This window comes from Budorcas taxicolor, chromosome 3 (genome assembly GCF_023091745.1).
Source record: "Budorcas taxicolor isolate Tak-1 chromosome 3, Takin1.1, whole genome shotgun sequence".
NCBI lineage: Eukaryota > Metazoa > Chordata > Mammalia > Artiodactyla > Bovidae > Budorcas > Budorcas taxicolor.
Window position 1 is genome coordinate 52,345,856 of NC_068912.1, and position 15,121 is coordinate 52,360,976.

The 15,121-nt window shown below is 35.3% G+C and overlaps 1 protein-coding gene across 1 annotated transcript in view; it reads left to right on the plus strand.

Annotated features, from left to right (window-relative positions):
• The window catches only part of HFM1 (helicase for meiosis 1), a 114,229-nt gene that overhangs the window by 62,483 nt on the left and 36,625 nt on the right, over window positions 1–15,121 (plus strand). Inside the window, exons 23-29 of the mRNA XM_052637751.1 lie at window positions 1,238–1,335; window positions 1,417–1,545; window positions 8,808–8,893; window positions 9,128–9,211; window positions 9,336–9,493; window positions 11,915–12,018; window positions 12,468–12,614. Coding sequence (XP_052493711.1) covers window positions 1,238–1,335; window positions 1,417–1,545; window positions 8,808–8,893; window positions 9,128–9,211; window positions 9,336–9,493; window positions 11,915–12,018; window positions 12,468–12,614 — 806 coding nt within the window. The remainder of the gene's footprint in view (window positions 1–1,237; window positions 1,336–1,416; window positions 1,546–8,807; window positions 8,894–9,127; window positions 9,212–9,335; window positions 9,494–11,914; window positions 12,019–12,467; window positions 12,615–15,121) is intronic.

Here is a 15,121-nt window from a genome sequence, read left to right on the forward strand (position 1 = left end):
GTAAACAGACAAAAGAGGTAGCAAAGACCTGAGATACAGTAGTTACAATAGCTAGTAACTCCTTTTCTCCCCTCTTATCACCACTCAAATTTTTATAGCCAAGCAACTGCTTGTTTCTAATAATCAACCAATAAGCTGCTGCTGCTGCTAAGTTGCTTCAGTCGTGTCCGACTCTGTGTGACCCCATAGACGGCAGCCAACCAGACTCCCCCGTCCCCAGGATTCTCCAGGCAAGAACACTGGACTGAGTTGCCATTTCCTTCTCTAATGCATGAAAGTGAAAAGTGAAAGTGAAGTCGCTCAGTCGTGTCCACCTCTTAGCAACGCCATGGACGGCAGCCTACCAGGCTCCTCCGTCCATGGGATTTTCCAGGCAAGAATACTGGAGTGAGTTGCCATTGCCTTCTCCGAACTAATAAGCTACCAACCTTCAAATGTTGAACAGAATCTTCAGCACCTAACAGGATGCTTTACAACTCAGTAGGCACTTAATAAATATTTGTTGATTATATAAATTGTGTTGTTTTCTATAATACTTATATATAGTAAAGTTCAAAGACAGAGCTGCATTGGAGAAGAATATGAAAACAATTTTAGATGTATTGAGGTGGAAAGAAAAAATGGTCTAAGTGCAAGTGCCCTGTGATCATTTGAAATTTATCAGTCTAGAGATTATAATGAAAGTTTTGAGAAGAAATGAGATTTTTTTTTTGAGAGAGAGGTTGAGTAAATAAAGAAGAGTAGAGAAATAAGAACTGACCTTTCAGAGGTTGGGAAGAGGAAGTCAACAATAACTTGCAACAATAATGATAAAAGATACAGAGCTGTATAATGTTACAGAAATCAAGGCAGAGAGGAATTTTAAGAAGACAGACTTCAGTCACTAAGTCAAATATTGTGAGATAGTAACTTTTAAAAAGAAATAATGAGACTTTTTGACTCTGTGGGAGAGGGAGAGGGCGGGATGATTTGGGAGAATGGCATTGAAACATGTATAGTATCATAAAAGAAATGAATCGCCAGTCTAGGTTCGATACAGGATGCTTGGGGTTGGTGCACTGGGATAACCCAGAGGGATGGTATGTGGAGGGAGGTGGGAGAGGGGGGTTCAGGAGTGGGAACTTATGTACACCCGTGGCGGATTCATGTTGATATATGGAAAAACGAATACAGTATTGTAAAGGAAAAAAAATTTAAAAAAAGAAAAAAGAAATAATGAAATTTCTTCTTTCCCCAGTCTTATTCAGGCTCAGCTAGGATGCATTCCTGTACAAGACTTTGCTTTGATACAAGATACCTCAAAGATTTTCAGAAATGGCTCACGAATTACAAGATGTATGTTACAGGTTTATTAGATTTTCAATATTTTCCCCATAAAATAGTATACTAGATTTAATACTGGAAACTTTTTTTTAGGGTTATCAGATTTTGTGGCTACTCAAGAAAAGTTTGCTGTATTATTGAACAGTTTGATTTTAGCTAAATGTTTTAGATGTAAACTTTGGGAAAACTCTCCACATGTATCCAAACAGCTGGAAAAAATTGGTAGGTACTGAGTACAGGTAGGCAGTGTATCAATGTCTGCAGTTTATTTTTGTATTTCACTGTTAGGAAAATTGTTCTATGATGGTAGACCTTTAAGGAAAATTGTGCCTATGGGCCTAAGTAAGTTATTGTACTTTCCCTCTCTTGAAAATCTGATTTTCATTTTCTTCTGTTTAAAGAATTCGTTTGAAATCAATTTGGAAATCTAATACAAATGAATACTCTTATTTTAAAATTTGTTCTGAAACCAGAATGAAATTTTTTTTTAGTAATTAGGTAACTATATTGTGTTCTTTCTTCTACTTTTATGACTATTTGGTTTTGATCTCAATGACAAGGTACAGAGCTAGCAGTCCTGGTCATCCCTAATTCATTACAAAAAATTATGCTACTTATTTATACTTTTTTCTCTTTTATTCAGTAACATTTCAATATTAGCACTGATTTTCATAGAGATACTGTAAAATTCTGTAGACAAATTTATTTCCTGTCTGTTAGGATCTAGCTCACAACACGAACTGAAAAACTCTAGAGGGTGCTATTTACAAAGACTGGGATATGCCTCAAACACTTTGGAATTTTCCAGTTTGGGGTCTTTGGCTTTGTGACCCTACTCCTTAGATAGCTAGGACTCCAAAAAGACAGTTGTTATTTCATGACTGATAGTCTTATTAACTTTATAACTTTATATGCATCTTGGGGACATTAAAATTTTAGGTAATGGGTTGCTAAGGGTTCTCTGATTATTCCTTAGAACAAAGATCTCTAACTTTTGTGAGGAATTACTACTTTGTATTTCCTTGAAGTTTGAAATCAGTGAGGGAAATCAGTCAGGAGCTGACCAGTCCTGGGAGCTGGGGTGAAGCTGGAGATTGGATCATGAAAGTAAGGTCAAAGTATAAGAAAGTTTCTTGATTAATGGCTCACCTTCCTGTCAGTATATAAGTAGTGGCAAAGCAAATGCCACACCCACTCCACAAATGCATGATTTCTGAATTAAGGAGGAGGTTACACACAACATTTAAAAAATCACAACTTTCAGAAAAATTTGAACTTAGTTAAAATGGTTATTAATATTATAGCACTAAACACTTATCTTAGAAAAGACGAACGATCTCAAAACAATAATTTCAGTTTCCATGTTATGAGAAAAAGAGCAAATTAAACCCAAAGTGGGCAGAAAATAAATAATTTTGAAAGAACATAAATTTTAAAAAATCAATGAAACAGATGATTATTTTAAAATCATTAACACTCTAGTCAGACTGATCAAGAAATAAAAAGATACAAATTTCCAATAACAAAAATGTGAGATATAACTTTAGATCTTATAGATAACAAAATGATAGAAAGAAGATGTTATAAAACACCTTATGTCATTACATTCCTCAACTTTGATGAAATGGAAAAATTCCTTGAAAACACAAATTGACAGAGTCCACTCAAGAAGAAACAGCATGAGTAGGATATATTTGTTAAATAAATTTGTAGTTTAAAACTTACAAAGAAAACCCTATGCATAGAAGGCTACACTGGTGAATTCTACTGAACGTTTAAATAAGAAGCGGTATTAATTCTAAACACTTTTTCAGAAAATTTAAAGGAGGGGGGCTTGATAGTTCCCAACTCATTCTGAGGCCAGCATTGCCTTGTTATCAAAACCTAACAAAGACATTCAAGAAAAGGACAGACCAGTAGCCCTTAGTAATATAAGTGCACTAATTCTTTATAAAATTTTAACAAATTGAACCAGTGATAAATAAAATGGGGAACATATCATGGCCAAATGTGGTTTATTCCAGCAATACAAGATGAGTTTACCACTTGATGTCAATCAGTGTAATTTATCATATTAAACTAAAAAATACCAGATGGTCATCTCAGTAATGTTAAAAAATTTGACAAGATGCAAAATCCATTTCTAATAAAACTCAACAAATTTAAAAAAGGAGGAAATTTCTCAAACTGATGAAGGACATCTATGAAAAACCTATGAGTTCAGTTCAGTTCAGTTCAGTTCAGTCGCTCAGTCGTGTCTGACTCTTTGCAACCCCATGAATCGCAGCACGCCAGGCCTCCCTGTCCGTCACCAACTCCCAGAGTTCACTCAGACTCACGTCCATCGAGTCTGTGATGCCATCCAGCCATCTCATCCTCTGTCGTCCCTTTTCCTCCTGCCCCCAATCCCTCCCAGCATCAGAGTCTTTTCCAATGAGTCAGCTCTTTGTATGAGGTGGCCAAAGTACTGGAGTTTCAGTTTTAGCATCAGTCCTTCCAAAGAACACCCAGGGCTGATCTCCTTCAGAATGGACTGGTTGGATCTCCTTGCAATCCAAGGGACTCTCAAGAGTCTTCTCCAACACCACAATTCAAAAGCATCAATTCTTCGGCGCTCAGCCTTCTTCACAGTCCAACTCTCACATCCATACGTGACCACCGAAAAAACCATAGCCTTGACTAGATGGACCCTTGTTGGCAAAGTACTATCTCTGCTTTCGAATATGCTATCTAGGTTGGTCATAACTTTCCTTCCAAGGAGTAAGCATCTTTTAATTTCATGGCTGCAATCACCATCTGCAGTGACTTTGGCTGCTAACTCTGCTAACTCACTTCAGTCGTGTCCGACTCTGTGCGACCCCATGGACTGCAGCCTACCAGGCTCCTCCGTCCATGGGATTTTCCAGGCAAGGGTACTGGAGTGGGTTGCCATTGCCTTCTCCTGTAACTGCATAGTGATACACCAATTCAACTTACTGCTATGGGGGAAAAACACCATTTAATGAGACATGAAGACAAAGCACAGACCCGACTAAGGGCACACACACTGTGGACCACAGCAGGGCTATGACCAGAGCAAGTGGGCGGACAGGAGAAGGGAGATGGATGGGTAAACTACAGCCTCGGGGGCAGGGGATGGGGGTCTGGATTGATGATGACTAAGCAGACAACAGGATGCAACAGGAAATCAAAACCAATGATGAAAGCAGACACACTGTCAGAGAACTCCAACAGCAAGGAAAACATACAGAACTGTTCCTTAACAAATACTCGGAAAGAAATCAAGCATGAAACCACAGAGAAATCGTCAAAGTACTTTAAATATCAACTAATTAGCCAATCATGCAAATTATAAAAACAGTGTGTCAAAAGACCACCAAATGGGCTAGTTTCCACTTCACAGGCCGCTAAAATGATTCATGGTTAATTATAAGCTGACTAACAATGCAGCTAATATGAAATGGGTGGTAACAGAAAAAAGAGATAGTACAATCCAGTTACAAAGCAGAGTGTTATACACGTGATTTCATGGGGTAAATAGCAATGCACTCACAAAACCTAAGCTAAACACGCAAGAAAGCTGAAACGTGCTTTAGAGCCGCACACTCTGTCACCAAAAGCCCTAGGTCGTCATCCCATTTTTAGACTTGGAAAAGTGAGGCAGCCCGACGTCTTCCCTGAGGCCCTGGGCTTTTAACCTGGTTTCACACACAGAGCTGGCCTGAGCGCGTGGCCAGGTCCATCAGCAAGCAGACCAGTGTGGATTCTAGTCTGACACTGTTTCCACTGTTTCCCCATCTATTTCCCATGAAGTGATGGGACCAGATGCCATGATCTTAATTTTCTGAATGTTGAACTTTTAGCCAACTTTTTCACTCTCCTCTTTCACTTCATCAAGAGGCTTTTGAGTTCCTCTTCACTTTCTGCCATAAGGGTGGTGTCATCTGCATATCTGAGGTTATTGATATTTCTCCTGGCAAACTTGATTCCAGCTTATGCTTCTTCCAGCCCAGCGTTTTCTCATGATGGACTCTGCATAGAAGTTAAATAAGCAGGGTGACAATATACAGCCTTGATGTACTCCTTTTCCTATTTGGAACCAGTCTGTTGTTCCATGTCCAGTTCTACCTGTTGCCTCCTGACCTGCGTATATGTTTTTCAAGAGGCAGGTCAGGTAGTCTGGTATTCCCATCTCTTTAAGAATTTTCCAGAGTTGTAGTCCACACAATCAAAGGCTTTAGCATAGTCAATAAAGCAGAAATAGATGTTTTTCTGGAACTCTCTTGCTTTTTCGATGAAAAACTTGTAGCTAACATTATATTTAATAGTGAAAGACTGAATGCTTTACCTCTAAGATCAGGAATGAAATAAGGATGCCTGCTATTACTAATTCCAGTAAACATTATACTAGAAGTTCTACTCAGTACAATCAGCCAAGAAAAAGAAATAAAAAGCGTACAGGTTAGAAAAGAAAGAAGTATAATGTTTTTATTAATACATGATCACATGGTCATCTATGTAGAAAATTCCATGGAAGGCAGGAGAGGTTAAGCATGGTTGAAAGATACAAGATCAATATATTAAAATTAATTTTATTTCTACATACTAGTAAGAAAAAATCAGAAGCTAAAATTAGAAAAACTATGCTATATTAGTTTTCTAATTGCCATTAAAACAAATTATCATAAACTTTGTGGCTTAAAGCACCAGAAATTTATTATCTTTAAACTTCTGTAGATTTCTGATGTGGGTCTCACTGGGATAAAATCAAGGTTTGGCAAGGCCGTTTTCCTTAGGGGTGAATCTATTTTCCTGCCTTCAACTTCTAGAGAATACTTGATTCCTTGATCATAGCCCTTTTCCTCTATCTTCAGAGGCAACAAGTGATCTTGGATTTGGCAGAGATGTCTTAGATACAGTGCAAAAGCACAAACTATAAAAGAAAAAAGGATGGATTTAATAAAAACTTAAAACTTTGCTTTTCATAAAATACTGTTAAAGAAGGAAGAGGAAGAAGAGAAAATAAGCCACCAGACTGTAAGGAAATATCTGCAGAACATATATGTTATGGAAGACTTGTACTTAGAATATATAATAAGACAAACCAGTGAATAAAACAGTGGGCAAAAAGATTGAAACATCAAAGAAGATGTGTGTATGGCAAATAAGCGCCTGAGAAGATGTTCAACATCATTAGTCATAAGAGAAATGCAAATTAAAATGACAATGTGATACCAGTACACATCCACACAATTAAAATTAAATTTGTTAATTATATTTATCAAACATTTATTAAATTTATTTAATTAATTTAGCACAATTAAAATTATACAGTACACACAGTACACAATTAAAAATTGACAAAATGCTGGAGAGAATATGGTTCAACTGAAACTCTCACTGTGGAAATGTAAAATGTTAAAACCACTTTGGAAAACCATTTGATTATTTCTTTAAAAGTTCAGCATAAACCTACCATGCCACCTGGTCCTGTCATGGTTAGGTACCCAAGAGGAAAAAAAAAAACATGTAGACACACAATTCTAGTAACAAAGACATTTGAAAACAGCCTAAATATCCATGAACAGGCAAATGGAAATTAGTGTTATATCCCATGGTATGGATATATATATTCAGCAATAAAAAGGCATGAAGTGTTGACACCAATAACAACATGGATGAATCTTACAATAATCATACAGAGTAGAAGAAGCCAGACTAATTACATTTAAATGAAAGACTGGAAAATAGAATAGTAATAGAAAGTAGATCAGTGGTTGCTTAGGGACAGTGTGGGAAGGGCAGGACAAGTTACAAAGGGGCACAAGAAAACTTTTAGAGGCAGTAATGTTTATTAGCTTGGTTGTAGTGATAGTTTCTCATACACACATAAACACATGAAATCGCATGTCAAGTTTATTGTAAATCAGTTATAGTCAGTCAGTAAAATTGTAAAAATGAAAAAATATTCACTCACCAATGAGCAAAAACTAAAAGTCTTGTAGGGAGATAAAATAAGGTTATGAACATGCTCATGCAGTGTTGGTTGGAGCTTAAGTCTAATAGTATCAATTAAATTGCACAATCTTTTTAAAACAGCTGTTCACTAACAGTTAAATTTATAGAAATATTTCCAGAAAAGTACAAATACAAATTTGTACAAAGGTACAAATTATTTATCATTGCATAATCCTAAATGCTCACAAGTAGCAAAATGATTAAAGTATGAATTATACATAAAATGATTATTAATAAAATTTCACTATATTTGAAGAAGTCAGTTTTTCTGACTTTCTAGAATATTGTCAGTCTGGGCATCAGTTGCATTCTATCCCTTCCAAACTGTTGAACACAAACATGTTTTTCAGAGTTCCTCAGTACAGCTGAACAGAAAGAAATATTGCCCAGCAAAATTCATGTAATAGAAAAGTGAGAGAATCCAAACAAATAAGTAAATTGAGCATCAGGAAAAAATAATGAATACAAGTTGATTTTCAACAGTGTTTATCAGCTAAAAATTAAAACTCAGGAAATATTATAAGGGAAAATGGAAATTAAAATTAAGGAATTAAGAATACTAGGAGTTGTGTCTTAAGAATGAGTAAGAGAAATTCTCAAAAATAGTCAGCTTTGAGTAAGGAAAGGAGTATCGTCATACCCTCCACAGTAATATATATTCCTTAAACAAGGTGGTACTACTTTGGAAATTTATACTTCTGACAATATTTTCTATTTGAGGATTTGGGTAAATTCATTCACGTGAGTATAAGAATTAAAAATTACAGTTTCTTAAATGCATAAAGAAACAGAAAAGGTACAAAGGCAGAAGAACTCTTGATGTGTTTAAGGAGCAAAATTAAAGCCAATGTGGCTGCAGTATAGTCAGCAAGAGGGGAGTGGCAGGAAATTAAAGTGGAGAGGTAGGCTGTAGTCAAGTCACAAAGGTAAGAGAGTTTGAAATTGCCACTTTATTCTAAATGCAATGGAAAGACATTGGAAATTTTAGGCAGAAGAGTAAAATTATCTAAATTAGTATAGCAACAGAGAGAGAACTCAATTTCTAAGACAAATGCTCAGAGAGCCATAGCTTCATAAAACAATATTCCATCCTTGAGTCATGTTGCCTTTAAAAAAAAAAAAAAACACGAGTATAACCATAGGTGTTTCTTGGTACTTGCTCTGTGGATGACATAAGGTAAAACTAAGGGTTGAGACATCATGTGAATCAAAGAATTCCTCTTTATTTTATAAAGCATATGTGCGTTCTATTTGAGTTTGAAAAAATAAATATGAACAGCCCAATCAATCCAATTTAGACTGTCACAGCCCAATCAATCCAATTTAGACTATCTTTTAAAAATGTTAAAAATCATTAGTCTGCTCTCAGATTTTCTTTTTTTAGTAATGTAGATATTAAATATTTAAGTGTAGATTTAGTTTAAAATGTATTGTTTAAAAACTACTGTTTGATTAATTTTCCACAGGTATAACATTATCAAATGCTATGGTAAATGCAGGTTTGACTTCTTTTAAAAAAATAGAAGAAACAGATGCAAGGGAACTTGAGCTGGTATTTAATATTTAATTATTCCTAATATTTCTTGAATTCTGTATACATTCCAAAGCCTGACATTTATATCTTTATTTCTACTAAAAAATAATTTTCCCTGTCATAGTCATATATATTTTTAATTTAAAATTTTGGGTAATAAGTATATTAAAACTGTTAACTATAAAAGGTATTTTACTAAAAGAGTTTTTAGTGTTGTAGTAAGAACATAATGATATAAATATGTTGTTTTAGATTTTAAATAGACATCCCCCTTTTGGAACTCAGATAAAAGAAACAGTGATGTATCTACCAAAATATGAACTTGAAGTGGAACAGGTAAATATTTTCTATTTTTCATATGTTTTGATTTTCAGGAGTAAAGCTACCCATAGCTGATTTGGAGCTGAGTATAAGTAGTAAGGTTATTTTTAACACATTTTATACCTATCCTTTTTTAAAGATTACAAGATATAGTGATACCATGGCAGAAATATTAGTGACTGTTATGTTAAGAAACTTTGAACAGCTACGAACTAAAAGAACAGCACCAAATTCTCACTATGTCACCTTGATCATAGGTGATGCAGATAATCAACTGGTTTTTAAGCACAAAATTATGTAAGTATGAAATTTCTATTTAATTTATTTTTAAGCATGTATCATAAAAGACAAATTCTGCTGAAGAAAAGAGTAGTAAAATAATGGTGGGGTCAATTAAATTACATTTTCCTGATTCTATAATGGAACAAAAGAAATTATCTATTAAAGAAGGTATTAATATTAGGTCTGTTTTAGATTGTTTATGATCACAATAAACTATGGAAAATTCTGAAAGAGATGGGAATACCAGACCACCTGACCTGCCTCTTGAGAAACCTATATGCAGGTCAGGAAGCAACAGGTAGAACTGGACATGGAACAACAGACTGGTTCCAAATAGGAAAAGGATACGTCAAGGCTGTATATTGTCACCCTGCTTATTTAACTTCTATGCAGAGTACCCCATGAGAAACGCTGGGCTGGAAGAATCACAAGCTGGAATCAAAATTGCCAGGAGAAATCTCAATAACCTCAGATATGCAGATGACACCACCCTTATGGCAGAAAGTGAAGAGGAACTAAAAAGCCTCTTGATGAAAGTGAAAGAGGAGAGTGAAAAAGTTGGCTTAAAGCTCAACATTCAGAAAACGAAGATCATGGCATCTGGTCCCATCACTTCATGGGAAATAGATGGGGAAACAGTGAAAACAGTGGCAGACTTTATTTTTTTGGGCTCCAAAATCACTGCAGATGGTGATTGCAGCCATGAAATTAAAAGATGCTTACTCCTTGGAAGAAAAGTTATGACCAATCTAGATAGCATATTGAAAAGCAGAGACATTACTTTGCCAACAAAGGTCCGTCTAGTCAAGGCTATGGTTTTTCCAGTGGTCATGTATGGATGTGAGAGTTGGACTGTGAAGAAAGCTGAGCACCGAAGAATTGATGCTTTTGAACTGTGGTGTTAGAGAAGACTCTTGAGAGTCCCTTGGACTGCAAGGAGATCCAACCAGTCCATTCCGAAGGAGATCAACCCTGGGATTTCTTTGGAGGGAATGATGCTAAACCTGAAACTCCAATACTTTGGCCACCTCATGCAAAGAGTTGACTCATTGGAAAAGACTCTGATGCTGGGAGGGATTGGGGGCAGGTGGAGAAGGGGACGACAGAGGATGAGGTGGCTGGATGGCATCACTGACTCGATGGACGTGAACTCTGGGAGTTGGTGATGGACAGGGAGGCCTGGCGTGCTGCGATTCATGGGGTCGCAAAGAGTTGGACACGACTGAGCAACTGAACTGAACTGAACTGAATACTCAAATTAACAAAGTATAAAGTCTTTGGTTTGAAACAAGTAATAGATAACCTTTAGGAGTAGCTCTAATTCATTATTGCTGAACTTTCTTATTTTGTTGCTTTTCTCCTATAATTCATGACCTTATTACTCTTTGAGTGCAATCTTCAAAATATATTTTCTATTTCTGTATTAAAATTTAACTGCTAGAGCCACTGTAGGACCCAGGCAACCAGATCCAATAGATAAAGGAGATACCTTGCCTTATATTTTGTTCTCTAGCATATCATTATATAATTTTTACTTTAGCCTTTTTTCTGATACTCTCATATATTGTCTCCCAGGGTGTCATAAGCAAATTCTGAGCATAATAGTTGTAGCTGCAGCTAATACGTTTTGAGCACTTAGTAAGTTCCAGGTATTAAACTGTTTAATTGTTATATAGGTAGTCTATAGCAAAAACTAGATTCGAAGCCCAGCATTCTGACTCCAGAGTCTATGCTCCTAAGCATATAATATACCTGTAAGTTCAGGATGGTACTAACTGAAATGGGAATCTCCTAACTGTTGCCAGTGTACTGGAAGATACTTTCCTAAAACACCCCATGCAAGGATCCTAAAGAGGGTGCAGTAACTGATAAGGATATGCTTTTCACTGATAATTGCTTTCCTGCAACTAGCCATAATACACTTAAAGAGAATATATACTTATATTAATCTTTATATTCTCTGTGAGAAGTAAATCTAATGACTTAGACTATAGGAGGCTAAAATAAGTTCAATCACAGAATTGACTGCTGGTGATATGATGTTATTAGGTACAAACTATTTCATATCATTTAAAAAATACTCAAAGTTCTCACAAATCCATGTAATGTAAGTATAGCCATTTAAAAGTGGTAGTGATTTAAGGGCAAGATCATAGGTTGTCAAGAACAACTATATGTACAGGTGGGCCTGAAGTGATTGTATGCAACTTAGAACCAGCTGTTGGGTGAACATATAGTTAAGTAAATTATGGAAATAGTAGCTCCATTGAAATTCCATTTTCCCTATGCAAAGAACTTGGGGAAAGTAGTTTTCAGAAACTGACAAGTTTACTACCAGATGGGATATACCTTAGTATCAATTAGCCCTTGGCAATTAATTTATTATTTCATTTAAGATTCAAGATCACAATTTAAGTGACACGTTACCTTTTTCAGGGATTCTGTTTTACTAAAAGCTGGAAATTGGGCTAAAAAGTTTGATGTGAGGAGAGCTGTTAAATCTGAAGATCTTAGCATAAATCTTATTAGTTCAGAATATGGTAAGTTCATTGAAATAATGAATACATGAATGTAAAAAATATGATAACACTTAAAATTTTCATTTATGTAAACAGAAACATAAGTGATATTGTGTAAAAATAATTTAAGTAAAATGAATAATTTTAAAGGAAGTTTCTTTGGGGATGTAAAGATAGTGTAGATGAGGATAATAAAATTAAATTTTCATCTGTTCATTTATGGCTATTTTCTTTTTTAAGGTAAATTTCAATTATTGTAGGAGCATTGATTTTTATTTTTATGACAGATGTGTACTTTTTCACTTGTTATACTTTTTTTAACGTTTCTTTAAAACATTTTTATTTCCTGAACTTGTTAGGCTTTTTAGTTCAACGAGGTATAAAATATAAGAGGTATAAAAATAAATAAATGATCTCATGCATGAATATATATGACTTAAGCATTTGTATGCTTTTTTTTCTTTTTCCAGTTGGACTTGATATACAGCGGAAATTTACAGTCTTTTACTTAGGACCCAAGAGATTTGGAAATCAAATAATTATACAAAAAAAATCAGAAACAGAGATTTCCCATTCTGAACATTCAGATAGATCTACTGTAGCAGGGCCCAAAAAAGGTAAACAGCCGTGTTTATTCCTGTTTTGCATTAAAGCAAATATAAGGCTGGAGATGGTATCATCAGTATAGTATTGCTTCATTTAGATTGTGGATACTCTGGAATTAGATGTTTAGGCTTTCTAATAATTGCATTAATAATATATAGTAAGAATTCTTCTAGTTAGTATTTGTCAAATTGGGGTGATTTTTTATTTCTCCATCAGTTTTGAATGAGATCCTAGCTGGATACAGTAATCTTAGTTGTAGGTTTTTCCTTTTCAGTTCTTTAAATATATCCTGCCATTCCCTTCTGGCCTGCAGAGTTTCTGTTGAAAGATCAGCTGTTAAATGTATGGGGTTTCCCTTGTATGTTACTTGTTGCTTTCCCCTTGCTGCTTTTACTGTTCTATCTTTGTTTGGTTGGTATGTGTCTTGGCATGTTTCTCCTTGGGTTTATCCTATATAGGACTTTTTACCCCTCTTGGACTTGATTGATTATGTTCTTTTCCATGTTGGGGAAATTTTCGACTATAATCTCTTCAAAATTTTTCTCATACCCTTTCTTTTTCTCTTCTTCTTCTGGGACACCTATAATTTGAATATTGGTGTGTTTGATATTGTCCCAGAAGTCTCTGAGACTATCCTCAGTTCTTTTCATTCTTTTTGCTTTATTCTGCTCTTCAGAAGTTATTTCCATCATTTTATCTTCCAGCTCACTGATTCATTCTTCTGCTTCAGGTATTCTGCTATTGATTCCTTCTAGAGTATTTAATTTCAGTAATTGTAGTATTTGTCTCTGTATGTTTATTCTTTAATTCTTCTACATCTTTGTTAATTGATTCTTGTGTTTTCTCCATTCTGTTTTTGAGGGTTTTGATCATCTTTACTATCATTATTCTGAATTCTTTTTCAGGTAATTTTTGTATTTCCTCTTCATTTATTTGGACTTCTGTGTTTCTAGTTTGTTCCTTCATTTGTGTAGTATTTCTCTGACTTTTCAATATTTTTTTTAAACTTATTGTGTTTGAGGTCTCCTTTTCCCAGGCCGAAAGGTTGAATTTTTTTTCCTTTTGGTTTCTGCCCTCCTAAGGTTGATCAAGTGGTTTGTGTAAGCTTTGTAAATGGTGAGATTTGTGCTGAGTTTTTTTTTGTTGTTGTTTTTCCTCTGATGGGCAAGGCTGAGTAAGGTGGTAATCCTGTCTGCTGATGATTGGGTTTATATTTTCGTTTTGTTTGTTGTTTAGATGAGATGTCCTTCACAGGGTGCTACTGGTGGTTGGGTGATGCTGGGTCTTGTATTCAGGTGGTTTCCTTTGTGTGAGTTCTCACTATTTAATACTCCCTAGGGTTAGTTCTCTGGTAGTCTAGGGTCTTGGAGTCAGTGCTCCCACTCCAGAGTCTCAGGGCTTGATCTTGAGCTGTAGAGATAGCCTTCACCATTCATGGCCACATAGAGGCTGGCCTTCACCCCTTGGGTGGCCACCACATGCAGGCCCACAGGGATTAGATTGAAGAGGGTGTAGTCGCTGTTTTCGTCCTTGGTCTCATTGACAGTACCATCTGGGTGCATCTTCAGGAAATATCCCTGCTGGCTGAATACTGTTGTCACAATTCCTTTCAGCTGAGGTTCACTTAGGCTGCTGCTGGACCTCAGGCTCCTACCAAAGAGACACTGCAGCATTTTGTACTCCTTTCTTCAAAGAAAGCTCAAGAATCTTCCAGGGTGATTTTTGATGAAAAAAATTGACTATTTTTTTATATATATTTCCCCTTTTCATACCCACTCCATTCTTATGGCCATGTTAGGGAGAGAGTAAGTGATGTACAAGAATTAACAGATTTGATAAGACAAAACAGGTGACAATTTTTTTTTTATGGGACATTCAAATAGAGAAGTAGAAAGAAGTATATATGTACCCATTACCCACCTTAAACAGTTATCAGCTCAGGGCTAATATAGTTTCATCTGTACCTCTGTTCATATTTCCTCTTGTATTTTTTTGAAGAAAATCAGATATTATATTATTTCCTCCATAACTGTTTTAGTATATATTTGTAAATGGTAAGGATTTAAGAAAAAATAACTGCATTACATAAAAAACTAATGGTAACTAATTATTACCCAATACTGAGTTAATATTCAAATTGCTGATTACTCATAAATATCATAGATATATCATCTTGATACCATCTAGATATACCAGATTGGCTCCTGAATCCTTTTGCTATGTCCTTAGTAGTTTTGATAGCTTTCATGCTGTGTGGGATGATATGATATTCTAGGCTTACCTTTTATAATTCTAGCCTCAGACCTGTAATAAGCCTTTTCTCCAAAGATCCCTGGTTTCTTTTCATGATAAATAATTTGTGTGCTTGAGGAGCTCATTGCCATTGAGAGATTATCTCTTACTTTTTTCCATGCACAAAATTATGAAATATGTGATTTTTTTGTTTTTAAAGACAAAATACATAATTTATTTATAGTTAAATGTCCAAGCTATAGTATTTATCCTTAAAGTCAATGAT